Source organism: Oncorhynchus tshawytscha, linkage group LG21 (assembly GCF_018296145.1).
Source record: "Oncorhynchus tshawytscha isolate Ot180627B linkage group LG21, Otsh_v2.0, whole genome shotgun sequence".
Classification (NCBI taxonomy): Eukaryota; Metazoa; Chordata; class Actinopteri; order Salmoniformes; family Salmonidae; genus Oncorhynchus; species Oncorhynchus tshawytscha.
In genome coordinates this window covers 3,971,523-3,994,776 of record NC_056449.1, presented here as the reverse complement: position 1 = coordinate 3,994,776, position 23,254 = coordinate 3,971,523, and the positions used below count along the sequence as shown (strand labels likewise).

Here is a 23,254-nt window from a genome sequence, read left to right as displayed (position 1 = left end):
TAAACCGCTGGCAACAAAAGTGAAAATGTCCAAATTGGGCCCAATTAAGCCATTTTCCCTCCCCAGTGTCATGTGACTCGTTAGTGTTACAAGGTCTCAGGTGTGAATGGGGAGCAGGTGTGTTAAATTTGGTGTCATTGCTCTCACACTCCCTCATACTGACTGGTCACTGGAAGTTCAACATGGTACCTCATGGCAAAGAACTCTCTGAGGATCTGAAAAAAAGAATTGTTGCTCTACATAAAGATGGCCTGGGCTATAAGAAGATTGCTAAGACCCTGAAACTGAGCTGCAGCACGGTGGCCAAGACCATACAGAGGTTTAACTGGACAGGTTCCACTCAGAACAGGCCTCGCCATGGTCGACCAAAGAAGTTGAGTGCACGTGCTCAGCATCATATCCAGAGGTTGTCTTTGGGAAATAGACGTATGAGTGCTGCCAGCATTGCTGCAGAGGTTGAAGGGGTGGGGGGTCAGCCTGTCAGTGCTCAGACCATACGTTGTACACTGCATCAAATTGGTCTGCATGGCTGTCGTCCCAGAAGGAAGCCTCTTCTAAAGATGATGCACAAGAAAGCCAGCAAACAGTTTGCTGAAGACAAGCAGACTAAGGACACAGATTACTGGAACCATGTCCTGTGGTCTGATGAGACCAAGATAAACTTATTTGGTTCAGATGGTGTCAAGTGTGTGTGGCGGCAACCAGGTGAGGAGTACAAAGACAAGTGTGTCTAGCCTACAGTAAAGCATGGTGGTGGGCGTGTCATGGTCCGGGGCTGCATGAGTGTTGCCGGCACTGGGGAGCTACAGTTCATTGAGGGAACCATGAATGCCAATATGTACTGTGACATACTAAAGCAGAGCATGATCCTCTCCCTTCGGAGACTGGGCCGCAGGGCAGTATTCCAACATGATAACGACCCCAAGCACGCCTCCAAGACGACCACTGCCTTGCTAAAGAAGCTGAGGGTAAAAGTGATGGACTGGCCAAGCATGTCTCCAGACCTAAACCCTATTGAGCATCTGTGGGGCATCCTCAAACGGAAGGTGGAGGAGTGCAAGGTCTCTAAACATCCAACAGCTCCGTGATGTCGTCATGGAGGAGTGGAAGAGGACTCCAGTGGCAACCTGTGAAGCTCTGGTGAACTCCATGCCCAAGAGGGTTAAGGCAGTGCTGGAAAATGACAGTGGCCACACAAAATATGGACACTTTGGGCCCAATTTGGACATTTTCACTTAGGGGTGTACTCACTTTTGTTTCCAGCGGTTTAGACATTAATGCCTGTGTGTTGAGTTATTTTGAGGGGACAGCAAATTTACACTTATACAAGCTGTACACTCATTGTAGCAAAGTGTCATTTCTTCAGTGTTGTCACATGAAACGATATACTCAAATATTTACAAAAATGTGAGGGGTGTACTCACTTTTGTGATATACTGTGTGTGTGTGTGTATATATATATATAGTCTGCATGTTATCCTGTAATTGCAATGATCTCAGAGACAGAGTGAGTAGGGGAAGTGAGTGAACATGTAGGTATGTACATAGCTCGTTTCTCTCAGAGCTGTAACACAACAGGACCTTTGTAACCCTTGCCTTGATAATGTGAGATCTCTGTGTCTCTTTAAACCCAGTCCAAAGTGTGTGTCTGTTTGAAACTTAAGGAAGTATGTTGGCTTTATTGTGGACAAGAACAATAAGGATGTATTACAGAACAATAAGAGGACATACAGTATATTACACCAAACTTCCTAGTTCACTTGCATGCTCATCCGAGCACACCGAATAGCAGCCAAATGTTTCCTAACGTAATGAAATCCTATCGTATTCTCTGTAAAAGACAACCCGTTTTCTGTTGCAATCCAGAACAAGCATGAGTAGATAGGGACAACAGTTGAAAAGAAAAACATGTTTTTCCTGGAAGTGTGATTCTGAGAGGAGAAGGTTGCAGGGGAGAGAGGGGTGGAGGCATCCCGCAGGACAGTGTGAAAAGAGGGGGGGGAGAATGGGGACAATGGGGGGGGAATAGTGGAAAAGGGAGGGACTGGGTCACAGGGTACTCTGCATCAGGGTTGGCTCCAGTTTAACTGCTGGAGCTATAGGAGGCTGGGCTAGGTCCTAGGAGGCAGACATGGGCACGAGAGTAGTATATTACCCCTTTATGATGGCAAAGGAGTGAGAGGGAAGTAGAACAATGGGGGGAAGGGGAAAAAAAGGAAGATTTAATGGGAGTTGGGGAGGATAGGGGGGGTCAAAAAGAGGTGAGAGCCACAGTTTCTTTAAGAGACCACAGTTGTGGTCCAGCCAGGTTGCCTGCCGGTAAAAAGCATTCTTATTAGAAGTAGTGGTTGCTAAAAAGAATGGAAAAGCCCAAAATGAGAAAAATTCAGACCTTTGTTGCCTATCATACCCATGCTGTGGGGTAGTCAGAGCAGAGGCCCATCCAAATCCACCTTAAACAGTGAGGAAGGGTTCTTACTAGAGACGGGTCTTCTGTCTCTGAGCTCAGGGAGCCGTCACTCAGGGAGCCTGAAGGGAAGGGAAGGTCCTCCTCAGACCCCTCCCCCAGCGAGGGAAACACAGACAGCCCCCCCACCTCGTCCTCCACCATGCCGTCCAGGCTGTCTGTGAGAGCAGCCAGCAGCGCCGCATTCTCATCTATCTGGAGGGGGCAAGAGAGAGAGAGGGCATCAGTGAACGCACCACCCACTTACAACACAGTTAATTCTCATCTTCTATCTGGAGGGGGCAGGAGAGCGAGAGGGCATCAGTGAACGCACTACCCACTTACAACACAGTTCATTCCCCTCTTCTAGGGGGCAGGAGGAGGTGGGGGTGTAAGTGAGGATACCACTCACATAGTTACTTACAACACAGAGTATTTTGCTTATAAAATTCCACTCTTTCCCTGTAGTCTGAGGGCCGCCAACCATCCACACACTGTGTTGTTCGTTTCAACAGCAGCCATCTTGCTAAGAAGCATCGAGTCTGGTGGTGGGATGATAGCGGAGCGGAGACAGCCTACGGGAAGTGAGCGAGGTTTCATTTTACACCCCCCACCCTCCCATCTGAAAGTTAAATGAACTAAGCTTGGAGATCAATGGGATTCCACACAGGCATCCAAAACAAGGACCGGGGGGAATCATCCCAATCCAACTCCTATGTCTCCAAAATCAATCTGAACAAGGAATTATGATCAAGTGGATGGTAAAGGTAAAAATAGACCCAGGAACAACAGTGTTGTGTTAGTGGATGATGCTTATGAACACATTATACGAGGTCTGTGCATTAGACAGATTGATAACGATCACAGAGGGGAATTCTAAGATGGGAGTCTACAACCTTATCATAGACTCAGACTGGAGCCTCTTCAGTTTACCACTAATGTAGTCCACTGTGTAGTCTAGTCCTATGCCATAGGAGTCTACAGCCATATCTCAGGGCTATTCTAGTCCTAGTCCCTATGTTGGAGTTCCATTACATAGGTGTGGGAGGGGGTGGTCCTGGTGGAATCCTAGCCTGGTAGCCAGATCAGTTTCCAAGACAGCACAAACAGATCTGGGACCAGGCTAGTGGAATCCTGGGGGGGGTCTCACCTCAAAAAACTCAGGGTCTCCTGTGCTGTACTGAATGGAGGCAGCGGAGATGTCTGATTGGTCGTTGCACCAGTGGAGCTCGCTGAGGCAGTTGACTGAGTCAAAGTCGCTGGCGTCCAGCTGAGAGAGGTCAATGTCAGGGAAGTCGGCGTCCAGGCGGTCCGAGCAGACCTCCTCCTCCCCATACTGTAGAGAGAGAGGGAAGGAGGGAGGGAGTGGAGGAAGAAGAGGGAGGAAAGGTCACTTTAGACTCTTGTTATATCAAAGGGCGACTCATTAAGAAACACAGTACATTGAAGATATCTTATAAAATATCAAATAGTTTGGAAAGTTCATGGGAAAAATTATCAGCATTAGTAAGCTCATGTTAATGACATAGTGAGTAAACTACTACAGTACAGAACAGTGTGGTTGTCAATGACACAGAGCCCTCTGAAAGAGACAGTCCCCCCTAATCTCTCTGCACACGCTCATTATAACTGATGGACATAGTGATGAAACATGTGGCACACAAAGTCACGAGACTGAGACCACCGCCTCCTAATGAGCCCTAGTGAAAGACTGAGACCACCGTCTCCTAATGAGCCCTAGTGAAAGACTGAGACCACCGCCTCCTAATGAGCCCTAGTGAAAGACTGAGACTCTGACGTCTCCTACTTTTATTTTACCTTTATTTAACTAGGAAAGTCAGTTAAGAACAAATTCTTATTTTCAATGACTGCCTAGGAACAGTGGGTTAACTGCCTGTTCAGGGGAAGAACGACAGATTTATACCTTGTCAGCTCGGGGGTTTGAACTTGCAACCTTCCGGTTACTAGTCCAACGCTCTAACCACTAGGCTACCCTGCCGCCCCAGTGAAACCCTGCCGCCCCAGTAATGAGCCCTAGTGAAAGACTGAGACCACCGTCTCCTAATGAGCCCTAGTGAAAGTGTAATATTATATAACACAGTTGACTTGGCGGTCCACAGATAGTAAAAGTATTTTGGGGTATAAGCCAGTGTGAAGGGAAGTGATCCTAGTCACCTCAGGGTAGAGATGGAAACCAAATTTCAAGGAAAGAGGGACAGAACAGGAAATAGGCTCTGCCTGTGGAGAGTGGAGCTGGAGAGGAGGACATGGAGGAGACTTGTACTGTCTGTGTGTGTGTGTGTGTGTGTGTGTGTGTGTGTGTGTGTGTGGCTGATAGCCTTCTCCACCTGTTGTCTTTGGAATGCCAGAAGAGGGGACACTTGTATACAGGGTGTGCCTGCCTTTGACAATGCAGTTTGCCGGAGGTCCCTAGCGTAGCCTAACCACAACCTGAATATTCTGTGCCACAGAGCCCTAGCTATGCATCTTTGATGAGTGACTAACACTAAATACTCCAGCTCTGTTTCACGTCGCAACCGTCTCCGCTAACCAATCCAATTCCACTCATTTCATTAAACTGGCTTTGGGGTCAGCCCGGTTTCAACCAATCATCAGCCATCACTTCCAAAGACACTTTCTGGGGACAATGAGATGGGCAGTCGCATAGACACAAGTAGAACAAGTGTAATTTTGTCCTTTCTAACACATATTACATTTTCAGGACATAGATGTGCCACAAACTATCAGTGCCTCCTTGTCTAGTTAGTGAGATGTACCCAAACCTTATCACAGGAAGGATGTGTGTTCTCTTTGATATAACACCAACACTCAGTGACATTTTAGCAACTGTTTGTTGGATCAAAGATTAGGGTGTAATAAATTGATACCATTTATGAGTTCATAAATTGCAGATGTAGAGCAACACAGTTGTAGTGTAATGAACAAATAGAGAGAGAGAGAGAGAGAGAGATGTGGTGGCAGCCTGGCTGGTGTGATATCTCAGAAGTTGACTCATTCACTCCCCCTAGCTAAGTATACCCCTCCACCTCCCCCTCCATCCTCCTTCTCCCCCTCTAGTCCCTCTCAGGAAAATAAGAGGCCGGGCTAATCAATTTCAACAAAGTCCGACCGTTCTTTATTTCCAGGCAGGCTTTGTCTTTTTTACCTGTTTTTCCCCTCCCTTCTCTCCAGTCTCCTTTGCAGACTGCCTGGATATCAATCAATAAAAACATCCTTGGGCTCTGAAGGTTTAAGGTCACAGGCAGAACGGTCAAACACACACACACACACACACACACAGCTAACGCATTTGCAGTTACTTGAGGGATGTGCCATGGACATGCATAATGACCCATTATCAGGAGCAGTCACAGCAGCCATGCTCTGTGTAGCAGAGGACATAAGAGTGGCAGATTGAATCACATACCAGAACCACACCATTGCCTTATTTGAAGTGGATCTGGCCTCCGGAATCATTTAGTCATATCACATGCTGCTCACACACTGACTGTGGGGATAATGGGAGTGAGCATTAGAAGCCACTCCATTCAACTCAAGGGTCTTCTCCTCTGACACTCCACCCACCAATCCACACTGGTGGCCAATCAACTGAACTGAACACCAAGGCCACGTTCAGTAGCCAACCGTTGCAGATAGAAATGCCACAAATAGAGCCGGCGTGATTCCTTATTCTACATGTCAGGAAGGGGTGTTTGTTCTACTTAGCATATATCTATCTGAACGTTCCCAAAACATTGTGTCCTGCTAAATGTGCCCCAGTTCAGGAATCAAAACGCAGGAATCGTCTAAAGCCACGTCTATGTGCCGTGGTGCGGATTGATGCTAAGTCAAAACAAGGTTTTTAATAATAATCAACGTATCAAACGCAGAGTAGATATTTTAGAGTGCCTCTCTAAAGGAAAAATGTGTCACCCGACAAAATAAGCTAGACACTTCGGTGTTCTAAAGTGGCATTAGCCACTTCCAATTAAGACATGAAAACAGTGTTAGCTCAGCCCTGTTAATTTCTTTCACCTTTATCTAAGCAAATAAGTCCATTGAGAACCAATTCCTATTTAGAATAACGACATGGCTGAGGGGCATAGCAGGCCCTGTGTTGTGTGGAACTACATACAGAGATAATTATGCTACTGTAGGTAGGCTGCCGCATCGTTGTTAATCCAGCCATAAGATACTATCAAGAACAACAGCACCCTCCTTTCAGCTCTTCTGTTCTTATCTCTGCGTTCTTACTTCTCCTGTCTTCCACCTCATACCTTGTTCTCTCGCTCCCTCGCAGCTGCTATGGGGGACATGTATACCACCACCTCTCAAATATGTGACATCGACAGAAGGCCTACGGTGACCAGAACACTTGGGGGGGGGGGCAGTATGGAATGTCAACTATGCACTCTTTTAGATGTCCCTGTCTGCTTTTACAACCAACAGCCTTGATATGCTGCATTCAAAATAGGAAGGGAGGGGTGGAGAAAAAAATAATAGAATCAATGCTTTGTTGAATTTCCATTTGTGTTCGCTTAGGCGACACTTTCCTCTCCGTTCATTCAAAAACGGCAATGACATCTATATCGACTCCCCGTAAAACTAATTACAGACGGCGTATGAAGGAGCTCTATAGCGTGCGGTGTGTTATATAAAACGCACACAGTCACAAGTGCAGTCATGTGCTACAAAGTCAGTGGAACGAGTCGCACAGTGCGGGTCACTGCTCTCTCTCTCCCAAAGCACAACCATACAAGGACAACCTGTAGGCTAGTGAGGACAGGGAGCATTGACTACTGTTACAGCTACTGTTACTAAGACCACTGTGGTGTCTGGATTGTGAATGAATAGACAACTACAGTGCAATGACATCTTTAAAAAAAAAGGAAGAGGTCAAGGAGGGTTGTAAGCCGACTGAACTGACAGACAACTGTCCTTCACTTTCAGGTCTTCAAAAGAGAAATAGTAAACCCTTTAGCTTTGAGGTATCTTACTATGCCCATCAAAAGGGCTCAACTCCACATCAGAGAGAAAGAGAGAGAGAGGGAGAGCGAGCTCCTGTCCTAAACTCCTGACTACCCAGCCTTTGGGAGGAAGAAAGGACCACCCCTTGAGATTCAGCAATACCTACCAAGTCCTGTGATTTAATAAGCAAACAGGTTGCTCATTCATCTCCAGCACTTGCTAGCTAATAGGCTCTTATCTAGGTGCCCTGTTCCCTTTGAGCCCCTTGCTATCTAAGGTATGTTATATATAGCTGTTATCCTCAGTCTTATGACTGGCTCTTACACAAGCTGCTTGTGACGGGCCAGCCAGGCTTTAGATTCTGGCCATGCCAAATGCAGATGGGCTCTGCTCTATTCAGCCTCTCCAGGAAACAGACACACAGACGGCTAGACAGTTAGGAAGCCAGACAGACACGCATACGCACACGACACTCAAGCTGTAACTGTAAATGCAAATGAATGAACAAGATGGGTTCAATCCAACGTCATCTTCAATCGTCTCATTTAACAAATCCACAACAAACAAATAGCCGCCATGTCTATAATACTCCTCTAGGAGTCTCTGTAGTCTTTCCCTATGAGGAGTAGTGATGACTTGTAAAGTCTAGCTGTGAGGTCAAAGGTCAATGTGCATCCTGTTAGTTTCGCCTGACCCTCGACTACATGACAGCTAGCCTAACGTGACTAATATGACCCATCTCTAGAAACAGATGGACTAACTGAATATTGACGAGAGAGAGAGGCTTTTGATGAATGAAATTCCAGATTGGCAAGCACTTGTCCTGCTTGAATTGTGACTTGTGAGTGGGGGCTATTAGATTTGTTCCTCATGAGAAGCCTCTCTGAAAGAAGGATGTCTCCTCTCTAACCATTTTTATGAACTGCAAACAGTCGGTTAGTAGAAGAAGTAGGTCAGTTAAAGTGGGATCTGGGAGAGCCATGTACTATACACTCAATTACTGATTGTTCCTGTCATGGCCATCATTCAGTGGGATTGATACGTAAGTCTTCCTTACAGGTCCAGTAAGCAGTTTATTACTTTGTTTAGCCTGGGTACAGTGTCCTTATGGCTTAAAAATTGAGTGCCTGAGTGCCCCTCTCAGTCCCATTAGACATTAGCTCACTTTCAGCGCACCTTTTATCTCCCATGAAGCAACAAGACGATTGTTGTAATTAGATATGCATCTTATTGAGCTCCTGTTTGAGGACCCAAGGAGAAGCATCCAGGAGTCCATCTTGCTAAACAATAGAGTTGGCAGTACAGTTGGCTAATATATCCATTGTGCCACTCCAAGCTGTCTATTGTTTTGTGTTTTGTTGTGTTTGTTCGCGATGCAGAACTGGGGGTTATTGTCTTGGAAACCTTCTTAACCCCTGTTTATTTTCTAGGGATTGTCGAGATTTAACGTAAATTAGAACAATTGCAGTGTTTGGATTGGGGGCCCTTCCCCTGGCCACTGCTTACTCTTGTAGAATAGATCCTTTACACTCACCTAACCTCTATCCAACCCCTCACTGACAGTCACACTCTGACAGTAACATACTGTAATCTGTTCTCTATCCAGACAGGAACACACGCCCACGACAACACTAAATCTGGACTAAATCAGCCACCGGCTGGTGTGAAGAAGGGCTGATGACGATCGAAGGCCGATTCTGACAGATGACCCAATATTAGCTGTGCTCTGACCTAGAGAAGTTATTACGGGACCCTTGTGTTCCTTTGGGTGCCCTCAGCAGTCACCAAACAGTGCAGTGGCCACACCCCTTTTGAATCCCATTTAACTGTTGTCAGATTAGTAGTCAAACTAAGTCTGAGTGGTCCTGGATGAGGCGCGTATCAAGTGCGCGTCAAGGACGTCCACGGTGCGGGGGAAGAGGTGGGCGATGCTGAGCTGGAGGAGGGATGGAGGGAGAAGAGCACTGGGCTCTCAGGCACACAATCTCTCTCCACTAGGTAGGACAGTAATGGGATCTGAATGGAAAGCGGATTCAGTGCTTAGAATAAGGGCTTTGATAGTCTACCAGTTCATTCTGGGGGAGATCTTTGCATTAGAAAGGAATGGACAATATGTTACCAGTTTAAGACTGGGGTTGAAGAGGAACAAGAATGCAGTTACTATCGTAACTCTTCCTAACAGAGTCAAATATCTGGTGCTTGCAGATCAAGTTGTTTCCAGGGACAGTTCGTACTACAGGCTAGTTGCAATACTTGTGATTCATCACCTGTAAATCCGTGTATCTGATGTTCTTTTCAATAACGTCATTATCAATTAGCGCCTGCTGCTTAAACCAACCCCCACTCAATAAAAACACTACTTTGTTACTATAGGTAATGTGTCAATCACATTGTGTGTGCGATAGGAACCAACCATGCCAGACAGAATAGGATGGTGTACAGGTGTAGTATAAGGCTTATTGAAACCAAGCTCCACTGTAGTAACAGATTGACACTTTCACCACTCCTCCTCTCTCTACGACACAAACCTCTGGTTGCTGAGACTTTCCTGTCACGTGTCGTCCGAGGCGTGACAGCAATTATTTCGGTCACATAATTTTTTTAACCGATCACTTGGTAATCTAGGTCCCTTAAGGCCCTGTTTGTAAATCCTTAACGAGATTGGGGAGAATGGTGAAGGACCTTATCAGTAAGGGCAGGGCAAGAGATCACAAGGGTTAACAGGTCTCTTAGTCCGTCTGAAAATTGCGGTTTGTATGTGACGACTGGACAGGTTTGTGTTTATATTTACATAGTGTAGTTGCACAGTCTGTATGTCAAGCCCTTGTCATTTATATCAGGTACAGACTATGCAACTATCATAGCCTAGGCTAAATCTCCATTTTGCGTCGAATCAGATGACTGACAACTTCCCTTCTTACGTCATAACTGGCACCTTTCCTCGCTTTGGTTTTAGAGACAGCTCATTCTGAGAAACCTTCTTACACTCACCTGTTCTGACTCTGATCCTACACTGACTACTATACTGGACCCGCTTACACTCCTTCAGAACCGCAGAACTCCACCACCAATCCCCCGGGAATTGACCCTAAACCCCCCACCTCTCTACTCCTCTCCGGTGACGGTGATGCGCCCTGATTAATTACACTGCCTGTTGAGGCACAAAGGCCGACCACTGCAGAAAGAGATACCGTTGCTGCAGACACTCACCCTCCTATTTTAATAAGCAGTATGTGAGGATACGGGGAGAATAACTGCAATGACCGACAACTTGGAGCCTGAGGTCCTCCTGGGGAGGTAACATGATTCAGTAACACTGGGAGAACAGTTTTAAGTTCCTCGGCATACACATCACAGACAAACTGAATTGGTCCACTCACACAGACAGCATCGTGAAGAAGGCGCAGCAGCGCCTCTTCAACCTCAGGAGGCTGAAGAAATTCGGCTTGTCACCAAAAGCACTCACAAACTTCTACAGATGCACAATCGAGAGCATCCTGGCGGGCTGTATCACCGCCTGGTACGGCAACTGCTCCGCCCTCAACCGTAAGGCTCTCCAGAGGGTAGTGAGGTCTGCACAACGCATCACCGGGGGCAAACTACCTGCCCTCCAGTACACCTACACCACCCGATGTTACAGGAAGGCCATAAAGATCATCAAGGACATCAACCACCCGAGCCACTGCCTGTTCAGCCCGCTGTCATCCAGAAGGCGAGGTCAGTACAGGTGCATCAAAGCTGGGACCGAGAGACTGAAAAACAGCTTCTATCTCAAGGCCATCAGACTGTTAAACAGCCACCACTAACATTGAGTGGCTGCTGCCAACACACTGACAATGACACTGACTCAACTCCAGCCACTTTAATAATGGGAATTGATGGGAAATGATGTAAATATATAAACAATGCTACCTTATATAATGTTACTTACCCTACATTATTCATCTCATATGCATACGTATATACTGTACTCTATATCATCGACTGCATCCTTATGTAATACATGTATCACTAGCCACTTTAACTATGCCACTTTGTTTACATACTCATCTCATATGTATATACTGTACTCGATATCAGCTACTGTATCTTGCCTATGCTGCTCTGTACCATCACTCATTCATATATCCTTATGTACATATTCTTTATCCCCTTACACTGTGTATAAGACAGTAGTTTTGGAATTGTTAGTTAGATTACTTGTTGGTTATTACTGCATTGTCGGAACTAGAAGCACAAGCATTTCGCTACACTCGCATTAACATCTGCTAACCATGTGTATGTGACAAATAAAATTTGATTTGAACATGTTATTAAAATCTGATCATCAATTATTAAAAGGCAAATTAAGTGACGCCATCATGAGTATCTAAACATAAGATGGCAAAAGACAGACAGATTCCACAGTGTTATGTATACTGTATGTCATATAGGCGGTGAAATCGTACATTTACCTTTTTTCAAACATGCCAAAATCTAGACATCGTTTGCTAAATACTTTAGTCTGACACTGCCGTCATTGAATTTGTTTGTGGTGACGAGGGGCACAAGGCACGTTGTACAAAATAAAGTAATCAGCGGTTGGATCGTCTCTAACCATTCAGAGTATCAAAGCCAATAACACATTTTCAAACCACCGCGTTACCATGTGTGTTCTGGCTCTGGCCAAACCCATTGGTTTCTGGACCAATCAGATGGCCCCGAACGTGTTCACATTCGGTGAAGGATCAAGAAGGTACTCAGATCCAGACACATCGCGGAGAAGAAACTAACAGCTGTGGGCGTGGCGTAGCGTTTGGCTGGAGCTGGGTAGTCAGGCAAGTCAAAATCTTCTTCCACTATCAACTGCATGTCAATCCTTGAAACAGCGCTCAGACGTGGTCAAAATAAGACTGACGGCGTTTGTAAGAAATACCGCGAGAGGGATGAGAGAAGGGAAAGCGTGCCATCCTGTCTTGATACACATTTTTGATGGCTTCTTTTCTACTGGAGGACTCCATTCGCATCCTATGAGAGCGGAGCTTTGTCAAGTGCTGTCGGGGCTGTCTGCAGCGCCAGCCTGGGAGCAGCCAGCCCATCCAACAGGGTAATGAGATGGAGACTGGAGCGACCAGGGGAGTAGACAGAGACAGGCTGGCTGAGACAAATGGGCATGGCAGCATTAGCAATGAGAGCTAATGATCACCCAAAATGCACCCATATTTGTATTCCCAGATAGAAACACAAACAGCTAGCTTTGCTTACCACAGACACGTGCTAATTTCTGAATCCCTGCTGCTAATCAGCTGAATGTTTGTTAGGTGATATGACGCTAAAACGACAACCCAGACTTCAATTACCCAAAAGGTAATGCATGCCTGCCATTAACTGACTGCCTGAGTGGGAGAAGACTGGGGGGGAGATGGTATGGGGAGAGAGATGGAGCTGGCTACCAAACGTTGGAAGAGATGAAGGATCTGCAAGAGATATAGAGGGGTAGTCAGCACTTCTGAACTTCCGAGGCCATATCCCATTGCAGTGGAAGAATGAGACGCACGCTTCTCAAATTTCAACACCTTTGTGTAAGTTTGCTGGCAGGCTATTCCGTGTCACATGTTATGTTCTTAACACAACCTAACACAGCACATCGCAGTTACCTAAGGTGTTATTATTACCTGAAGAGGTGATGGAGGGTGGTTTATGTTGGACCAAGCCAGGACTGGGCTCAGCCAAACCAGGCAGATATCATACCGCCAGGCTAGCTATCACAGTAGGGAATCTTAATGACCTGGTCGCTACATCCTTCATCATACACATCTCTACTCTAACCCTGATTTATGGGCAAAGCAGCCATTCAATTATGATGACGGAGTATGGTGTGTGACAAATCAGGAGCATACTAGTTTTATTAGGGCGCTTCATCAGTGATGGCCAGTTGGGCAGGTAGCAAATGCCTTCCACTAACTGGATTAACATAATGCAGCATAACAAACAGAGGGGAGGATGAGGGAGAGGACAGCCTGAGAGGGCGGGAGGAAGAGAGAGGGAGGGAAAGGAAAAAGACAGGAAACGAGCTTGGCCCTGGTCACCTCACATATCAGTGACTGCGGAGCAGACATATCACGACGCAGGGGCAAATCTGGCTGGGGTCCAGCTCCGTCTAATTCAAATGCAGCAGTCAGCGACTGCCTGATAGCTGATCAGTGAAGACGGCTTGTTCTGTAATCAAATTTTAAAAAATGCGTTTTCCTCGGCTGAGTTCTCCAGTCTCGCCTGCGCGACAAGGCAGCAGCAGACACTGTTAGGGATATTACTGGGCTTTCTCAGGTGACCATTCCCCCAATAAGCTGCGAGGGCAATTCATCTTCAGGGCGATGGAGCCAGCCAGACCGCTGTGTCCTTGAGCTATGCTCTGTGAGCCATGTCTCATGCTGTTGAGGAGTGATGTACAGGCAGCAGCAATCTGCAATCAGGGCATGAAGAGCATGGGGAGGAATAGGAATGTGAATTGTAATTCATATCCACTTAAACATAGAGGCGAGGTGTCTGTTCCACAACACCAATACAACCAAGTAATGGTGCAGAGCGCATGGCACACAGATCAAAGAGTCACGGGGCCCAGCAGGGGCCCTGTCGTCTGTGTCTCGCTTTTAATGGGAGTGAACATTCTTCTCCTCTGGACTGTCCCATAGCAACCCTGGCCTGCTGCATATGTCTCTCAGTTTAAATATGGAAATATTTTCTTGCTCTCTTGCTTTCGGGCTGCCCGTCAGGAAAATGTACTGATGCACCAGAATGGGGGAAAAAATGAATGGCTTCACTTGACCAGCGGTTCCCAAATGCAGTCATCCAAAGAGTTGCATTATGGGTATGGGAACAGTTAGACTAGGGGGAGGAAGAGAAGAAGGGTGAGAGGGTTGGAGGTTTGGCACTAAAACCAAAGTCATGCAGAGTGTCACGGCCACCGGCATAAATCTTCTCAGGTTTCCCCGTCTACTGTTTGATAGTGGCCAAGAAACCGAGGTAGAAAATATCTGCCCCTCTATTTTGGGGTGCCCTGTGAGAACGAATGGGGTTTGTTTTGAAACCCAAGAATTGACTGAAGAGCCGCGCTGATCTTTGCCGCTGGAATTCAAAGGTTGAAAGGACAGCACTGAGACACAGCTGTTCTAGTCTCGCACACATCGTTGGCGGTCGACGGTCAACTCCGAGCAGACCATTTGGCTGTAGAAACACTGAGACACTGTAGAAACTAGAGGTTGGCCGATTAATTAGGGCCGATTTCAAGTTTTCATAAAAATCGGAAATCGGTATTGTTGGCGCCGATTTGGCGATTTTTTTTACACCTTTATTTAGCTAGACAAGTCAGTTAAGAACACATTCTTATTTTCAATGACGGCCTAGGAACAGTGGGTTAACTGCCTTATCCAGGGGCAGAACGACAGATTTTCACCTTGCCAGCTCGGGGGAGCTTGCAACCTTAACTAGTCCAACGCAATAACGACCTGCCTCCCTCTCCTTGCACTCCACAAGGAGTTACGCGAATGCAGTAAGCCAAGGTAAGTTGATAGCTTACATTAAACTTATCTTATAAAAAACAATTAATCATAATCACTAGTTATTAACTACACATGGTTGATGATATTACTAGATATTATCTAGTGTGTCCTGCGTTGCATATAATCTGACTGAGCATACAAGTATCTGACTGAGCGGTGGTAGGCAGAAGCAGGCTCGTAAGCATTCATTCAAACAGCCCTTTCGTGCATTTTGCCAGCAGCTCTTCGTTGTGCGTCAAGCATTGCGCTGTTTATGACTTCACACCTATCAACTCCCGAGATGAGGCTCGTGTAACCAAAGTGAAATGGCTAGCTAGTTAGCGAGCGCTAATTGTCATTGTGTTGCTGGTTCCAGGGAAGAGACCAGGGAGGAGCGAGGAGAGAGACGGAAGCTATACTGTTACACTGGCAATACTAAAGTGCCTATAAGAACATCCAATAGTCAAAAGGTTAATGAAATGCAAATGGTATAGAGGAAAATAGTCCTATAATTCCTATAATAACTACAACCTAAAACTTCTTACCTGGGATTATTGAAGACTCATGTTAAAAGGAACCACCAGCTTTCATATGTTCTCATGTTCTGAGCAAGAAACTGAAACGTTAGCTTTCTTACATGGCACATATATTACATGGCACATATTGCACTTTTACTTTCTTCTCCAACACTTTGTTTTTGCATTATTTAAACCAAATTGAACATGTTTCATTATTTACTTGAGGCTAAATTGATTTTATTGATGTATTATATTAGGTTAAAATAAGTGTTCATTCAGCATTGTTGTAATTGTCATTATTACAAATAAATAAATAAATAAATAAATAAAATAAAATAAAATAAAATATCGGCAGATTAATCGGTATCGGCTTTTATGGTCCTCCAATAATCGGTATCGGCGTTGAAACATCATAATTGGTCGAACTCTAGTAGAAACCTCCAACCTTGTCAGGAGATGTCCGAAGACCTTTCTTTGTTTAAGACCTAGGGCTGTATGACCAATAGGGCTAAACAGTATGACCCTACAGTATCAGATCCACAATTATGTAAGGTGACCCAGCTATCCATGTATACTGACAACACAGTAAATAAGGTCCTCAGTTTTCAACCTCTAAGAAATTACTTTGACGCTCTAAAATACTTGACCCCATGGCATAACTAGAGTTGGATTGACGCAAAACACATTTTGATCCAACATCCTCATGACCAAAAATGTTCTCTGGCATTAAATACAACCTAATAAAGGAAATCAGACTGACTGTAGATAATAAAATGCCTGGCAGTGCTAAAGTGGTCACTGTGAATCTCAAAATTCACACTTCTGCTTGGCCTGACATTGCTCATTCTGATATTCCTTCATTCCTTTCTTAGATTTGTTGTTGTTGTATGTGTGTATTGTTTTGTACGGTTTGGTATAACTGCACTGAAACATGAGCTTTTTGCTGCACCTGTGATAACATCCTGCAAAATATGTATATGTGACCAATAAAATTGTATTTTGCTGCTCCAAGCAGGTTATTTCAGTGACAGTAGGTTCCAACCTCCCAAACCGGCAGTTTGCCCCTGCACAGACCCATAGGACAAGCTTCACACTCTGTAAATCTGCTTCTCAAACAGATGCAGACAGTATGGTAATCGGTTCTACATAAAACGAGACACAATAAGAAGGCAGACATCATAATCATCATCATCATCATCAGATATCTGCTCTGAAATCTACTCTCTCAGTTCCCCCTCAGCCTGCCTAGCATAGGCTATAGTCTTCAGCAGGAACCTGCATCAACATGAGGTGTTTTCTATGATTCAGCATTTTTTACCATGCAGCCCTTGAGGAAGAAGCCGTCGTTGGGTGAGAAAGAGGTCTATAGGACACTGCTGCACAGGGATTCTTGGCCAGGTGAGCTTTGGAAGTTGGGGGTGACTCATCCTATCTAATGGTCAAGCAGAAGGCTCTGCCATCTGCTAGCCGTCCTTCCTACTGTAGCCATTAGGGGGCTGATATCCAGTAGTAAGTACCTTCACAATGCTCCTTAACAACAACTGGCTTCGTCTACTGCGGATCCGCCTATTATCACTGCCTCCCTCCTATACCTAAGGCTGTTGAACTGTCTTCTTTTTAAAATTATGACTAGGTCTGAAATAACAGAGAGATACTGACAGGTATGTATTATTTAAAGCACAGAGCCGTTGGCCTCGGGAAATGGTAGACAGGAAGACACTGTACTAACTGAACTCAGTTATAGCCTAAGCTTAATATTGTTTCCTCTGTGTAGAAGTGTGTAAAGGTAAAGGTTTGAGTAGCCTTCTAACTAAATGTAGCCTATCTTTGAAGCCTATATTAGATTCTGGGAATTCCCTCCCTATGGCACTTGTAACTTGAATGCGCCTCGAGAGGAATAATTATCTGGCATAGAACACACAACAACAAGTCGACTAGGTAAATAGATCAACTATTCTGCTATGGGTTTGTCAGATATTTCTACTCATCACTCGTTTTGTTTGCGGAGGAAAAGCACATGTGGACCGTTTCACCATCTTCAAAAGGGCGCCTCATGTACCATCTATTTCTCTGTGACGCGGCGCCGCAGCCAGGAAACACTGCTGGGCTAGCTAGGCATGGCTATGATTTAGCCTAGCACTCAACTCAGAGGAGGTTATCAGGCAACCTGTTTTTGGCCACTAATGAATCTTCCAGGCTAAGCCAACAGTTAAGGTCTTTAAGGGGTCATTACTGCAGGGCAAGATTTCTTTTCCACTTCAGTTTCTGTCTATGGTAGAGCGGGCTGTCACGTTAAAGACGTTGCACCAGCTTAACACGTGCTGAGCACTGCACCTAGACAGAGGAAGGGACAGAAGGTCGTGACTGCGGACCGGCAGAGCAGGGGGGGTAGGGGCAAGGGGGGGGTTAGTGGGCAGGAGGGTTGTCCTGGCTGTAACCCCGATGATGTACCCCGCTAACGATCAGTTCCCTCTGGGTGAAATGGCACATTCCCCAACAGGGACCCCCTTAATGGAGGGAAAGGGCTAATCAGGTCCTTCCAGCCATCTAAAATCCATGTACACATTCCTTCTAAACCGCAGGATACATCTTCTGTATGAAATGTACGGCGCACAAATGCCTCACCAAGGTAAGCTAAGCCGTGAATGGGAGCCCCTGTTCCAGTCGTCTGGCATTACTTTCCAGAGTTTAGGAATTGGACCATATCTGATTGGTCTATGGAATAATCCATTCATCAATCAACCCGGCTGTATGCAGGCCTATTAGAGCACAGTTGGATGCCCCCAAAAAAAAAAAGTAGCTCCTGTGAACCGCACGTGTGTCATAAAGCTAACAGACTAATGAGCTTTGTGAAGCAAGGGGTCTGATCTGATAGTCTTTTAGTGTAGATTATGTGTGTACTCCTAGACATGCCATTTCAAAGCCACATGCGTTCCAACCAAATTAATTGCATTTTCTGAGAAATTGTGATGAATTCTCTTCTTGGCAGGTGACCAAGACAAATCCTTCTCTTTTTATACTTCAGTGCATTCGGACTACTATGTGTGGAATATGATAGTATTTTCAACACAATTTAACAATAACAAACAGTTTACTCCCTGGAAACTAGTGACAACTGAGCAACTGTAATTCTACATGTGATTGGAGCACCCATGGAAGTCATTCTGAACTCATGTGATGATGGTCAACCTGCTGCTTGCTTCTGTACCTGCTATTTCACCTCAGAGGGATGGGGTGGTGGGAATACAATGTGCCAGTCCCATCACATCCCTGTGGTGTCTCTCAGCACCTTGCCACTCCAAAAGGTCAGACCTTTGGGGTGCTAAATATCCGGACTCTTGCACAGATGGGTGGAACAGAGCCCCCCCCCTCGCACCACCAGAGATATTTGAGCATCTGAAACTCGTGAGGAGACGACGGGCGGTGGGGGAGTCGGCCGCCGTGTCGTATTCCACACAGTGCACCGCCTCACCTTGGCCTGACTCATTTCTAATTGGAGAGGATCCCCTTTCCCTAGTGAACACAGTAAAGCTACACTAAGAGCTAAGCTACGCGGTAGTAGCCTGCACCCTCTATCTCTTATGAGCCTGTTCACATTAGGCCATATTCACTGAACTGAGAACAGTGTATATACCTCGATCCATCTAGAGAGCATGCAGACCGAGACAGAACTCAAAAGAGTACCGAGCCATGGCACAAATCCATTAGTACTAGAGGAAGAGACCGTGTTTGCTGTGTTGTTCCCTGCATGGCCAGACCAATAAAATCACCTTTCACAAGTGCTGAAGTTTGGACGGATAGATTTGGTCCTTTCAAACGGAGAGAAGAATACTACAAATACCTCCTATTCACCACAGAGGGTGTAAGCAGAGAAAACATCAGGCACCCTCTCCCTTTAATCATTTATCATGGACCTGGGTTGATGATAAGAAAAGTAAAAAAGGAATGGACGCCCTTTCACAGCCAACGACTTCTATTGAGATCAGGGTGGGAGGGGGCGACGCAAAGGGCGCCTTGCCTTCCACAAAAAAAAACATTCCAATTTGCTTTGATTGTGAAGCTTGAACTTGCTTGGCAGCCAGTCAAGAGGGAGGGCGGTGGTAGTAGTGCCACTAAAGAGGTCCGTCAGACACATCCAGATAAGCGGTTGAGACTAGGCTACACCTTGACCCATTCTTCCTCCGACGGACTTTCACTCAGGCATTAATTCCATGGTGAAATCAACCCTAGGCTAGGGATGCCTAAACAAAAGCATTGCTAGGAGACAAATACAGTAATAACCCCCCGAAGAGCACCTGTGTGACACATGAAGAGAATATGTAACTTATTATACACATTTTATCATCTACCATCTACCAGACTGTTTTTATAGGTTAAGCCTTGTTGCACTAAATAGGAGCCTAGTTCAAATAAACATTGAGTAATGAGAAAGAATATAGATAGAATAGATTCAACTTGAAGTCAGCTCAGGCACGCTCAGTGCAGTCACACCATTCTCTTTAGCCCCCTGCCCCTCCCTTTGAGCCAGATGGAGAAAGTGCCCGTCTGCTCGCTGACTGATAGTTCACACACGTTCTCCATCGTCGCTCCTCTCATTAGGCGAATGAGCTGTGTCTGTCTGTCAGAGGAGGATAGGAGCTGTAGTGGTGAAACAGTGGTTGGTGTGCTGGTTGGTCCGTCACACCCCCGCCTGACTTTACATCTTTTCACTGTCGCTAACCGAGCTGGTCTATTCAGCTGCTTTCATTTCAGCAGCAGAGAAAAAGGAGCCTAGCAGACGCTGCTATCCTTAGCCGACCCGCGCACGCGCACCACACACTCACTCACACAACACACACACACACACACACACACACACACACACACACACACACACACACACACACACACACACACACACACACACACACACACACACACACACACACACACACACACACACACACACACACACACACGTGACTGCAGTGAGAACTCAAAGCGTGAGAGAGTGAGAGGGAGAGAACCGGAGAGGGGAAGGGGCAGGCGCGAGTGAGTCAGAGATAGCCGGAGACAGAAAGAGGTAGAGGGAAAGAGGGGAAGGGGCATGTGTGAGTGAGCAAGAGAGAGCAGGAAACAGAAAGAGGTAGGAGGGAGAGAGAAAGACGTGTGGTTTCTAAGCAAAAAAAAATGCCTCCACTCCTTTAGCAGCTTCTCTTTCCCTCTCCCTCCAAGCCTGGCAGCATTGTAAAATACATCACGTTTGGTGCTTTTCACAACTCCCTGCTCTCCCTCTTCCTCTCTCTCTCTGTCTCTTCATCTATCCCTCTCCCTCAGCTCTGGTAGCAGGGTGCTGTGTCTGTTTCTGTGTCACTGCCAGTGTGTCTGCCGGTATCAAGGGAGGTGTGCTGTAGGAAAAGAACAGACAGACGGGCAGCCACTTCTCTGGCTGCCATAGGTACAGGGATTGGCGCTAAGCGACCGACGCGGTGTTAAACCCCCACGGACGGCCACACCTTTCCTCCTGCCTGTCTGCCCAAATCTGCTGATACGCACAACACAAGCCATGAAGGGCACATTGACAGCGCAGCACACCGGTCCGTCCCTGCCCGGCATCAAGGACACTATGGCAGAGTGGAGTCGTGCGGTGCAGTAGGCAGATCCTATGTCTCCCTTTCCTCCTCCTACACCAAGACTAGGCTACTAGCTACAGTAGGAGCCCTCCTGAGGGAGCTAATTGAAATGCTAAGAAAGTGGTCCTTGTCCCCTAAGGCCTATTACACTTGCCTGGCCCAGATTCACATTCGCTGCTGGATGGACATACAGGTGTAGGATCTTAATTTGATCACCCAGTTCTTGCAGGAAATTTTGTAGCGTATTCAAGGTTTAAAAGGCTTCTAAAGTTGTACTTTCCACATTTCAGACTTGATTTGCAATAAAAAAAAGTATCAACCCCTACAAAAATGTCCATTAATTATAATCCACACAATAATTCACATTTCCATTTGCTGTAGGATTATTTTCCTGCTGTGAGAAACTGGTTGAATTAAGATCCTACATCTGTATGCTGGTACGTTGGTGACCAGATCTGTAGCACCTTTACAGGGTACTAATGTGCAGATCTCTGAGTAGAAACAGGCTCTAGCGTTAGTCCCTGCTGTGGTATGGTCAGGATTTTACAATCTCCTACCATCTCCCCTAATGATTATGAAGCCCTTTGAAATGTGTCATTGGCCTTCACGAGTAGCCATTCTGACAGCTGCATCATGAAGAGAAGAGCCTAGGCAGACACCAAACAGGGCTCTACAGTGCGACCATTTTACTTGCATATGCGCCTAAATAGCACCAATTCGCCTAGAAGAATTAAGGATTCTAGCTTTAATATCTCAAATATTTTTATTGTGCTCCTAAATCTCTCTGTGTGCACCTACATTTTTCAACTTAGGCGCACACGTGCTCCTTGTAAAAAAAAAAGATTATAGCGTAGAGCCCTGCTAAAGAGGGGGCTTAATTCCACGTAACATCTTAAACATGTGAAAAGGAAATTCATTGGGGTGGTGGCCGTAATATGCTAAAAAGTGTGTTGCTGGTGACGGTTTCTATTCTTCATGGCTTTAACCACTCAGCGTGGGGAACACATAGGAGCACCTTGAGCTCCTACGTTTCTCGCAGTTATCATTTGCTTATTGATTCAATTAGTTAGACGAGGGGCCATTTGGGAAGCTTTTACTTTCTTACCTGTGTTCAGGTTTACCAGACAGACGAGGACTTGGTTCTACATTTCACATTACATTTTAGTCATTTAGCAGGCAATATTTTCCAGAGCAATTTACAGGAGCAAATAGGATTAAGTGCCTTGCTCAAGGGCACAGACAGATTTTTCACCTAGACGGCTCTTGGATTTGAACAAGGGACCCTTTCGGTTACTGGCCCAACACTCTAAACCACTATGCTAACTGTCACCGCTCTATGATCAGTGACCTCACATAGGGACTTTTACTATGTCGGCTAGTTCCATAAACAAAAGACAAGGTCCAGGATGATGCAAAGCATGACGGCATTACAGGGATTTTAGGCACTCTCTCTCTCCCTCACACACACACACACACACACACACACACACACACACACACACACACACACACACACACACACAGATACGGAGGGAGCATGTGTGTGCCTGGGGTGTAATAAATCCAGAGGGAGGGATGTTGGGGGGGAGCTGTGAGGTCACAGCAGATGTCATTCTCTCTTTCGCAGTCTGTCCAATCTATCACTGTCAAGGTCCGGCTCACTGACAGAGGCAGAACAGGCGGCTGGAGCTGGATCGTCTCCATGCTCCCTAGCCCCCAACCAACACCACCCTAGCCCCTCTCACAGCCCCCCTGCTGTGAACAATCATTAGTACCACCAGCCTTAATCACTAAGCCTTTCTGCAAACCCTAAAAATGACAATTTAATTCAGGGACTCATGAGAGTTTGTCTCAAATCAGTGATCATTAGCTATTATGCGGTAGGTAATTATCAGAGCTGCTAGTGCATTAAAGGTGACTTTTGGCCTGATGTTGACGAGATTCCGCTACACAATTACAAGGCTGCTAGTGTGTTTGTGTGCAGAGAGAGAGAGAGAGAGACATAAAGGGTTATTATTTTACTGGTAACATACTCTGGTTATAGTCATGCATGCTTAAAGTGGCAATCAGCAGTTGAAACAATCGAAAAGCGTTCTCCACGCCACTGTTTCAGTAATAATCTGAGGAATGGGGCGGGGCCACTCTCAAATGAATAGACAAAGCTATGGATGCAAGGACTGACCATCCTTAATA

The 23,254-nt window shown here is 45.9% G+C and overlaps 1 protein-coding gene across 3 annotated transcripts in view; it reads right to left on the bottom strand.

The window, feature by feature from the left end:
* The window catches only part of LOC112220733 (peroxisome proliferator-activated receptor gamma coactivator 1-alpha), a 64,665-nt gene that overhangs the window by 16,531 nt on the left and 24,880 nt on the right, over positions 1 to 23,254 (bottom strand). For all 3 annotated transcript variants that reach the window (XM_024382592.2, XM_042302891.1, XM_042302890.1), the window contains 2 exons: positions 3,597 to 3,782; positions 2,480 to 2,662 (listed from right to left, as the gene is read on the bottom strand). In XM_024382592.2, coding sequence (XP_024238360.1) covers positions 2,480 to 2,662; positions 3,597 to 3,782 — 369 coding nt within the window. The remainder of the gene's footprint in view (positions 1 to 2,479; positions 2,663 to 3,596; positions 3,783 to 23,254) is intronic.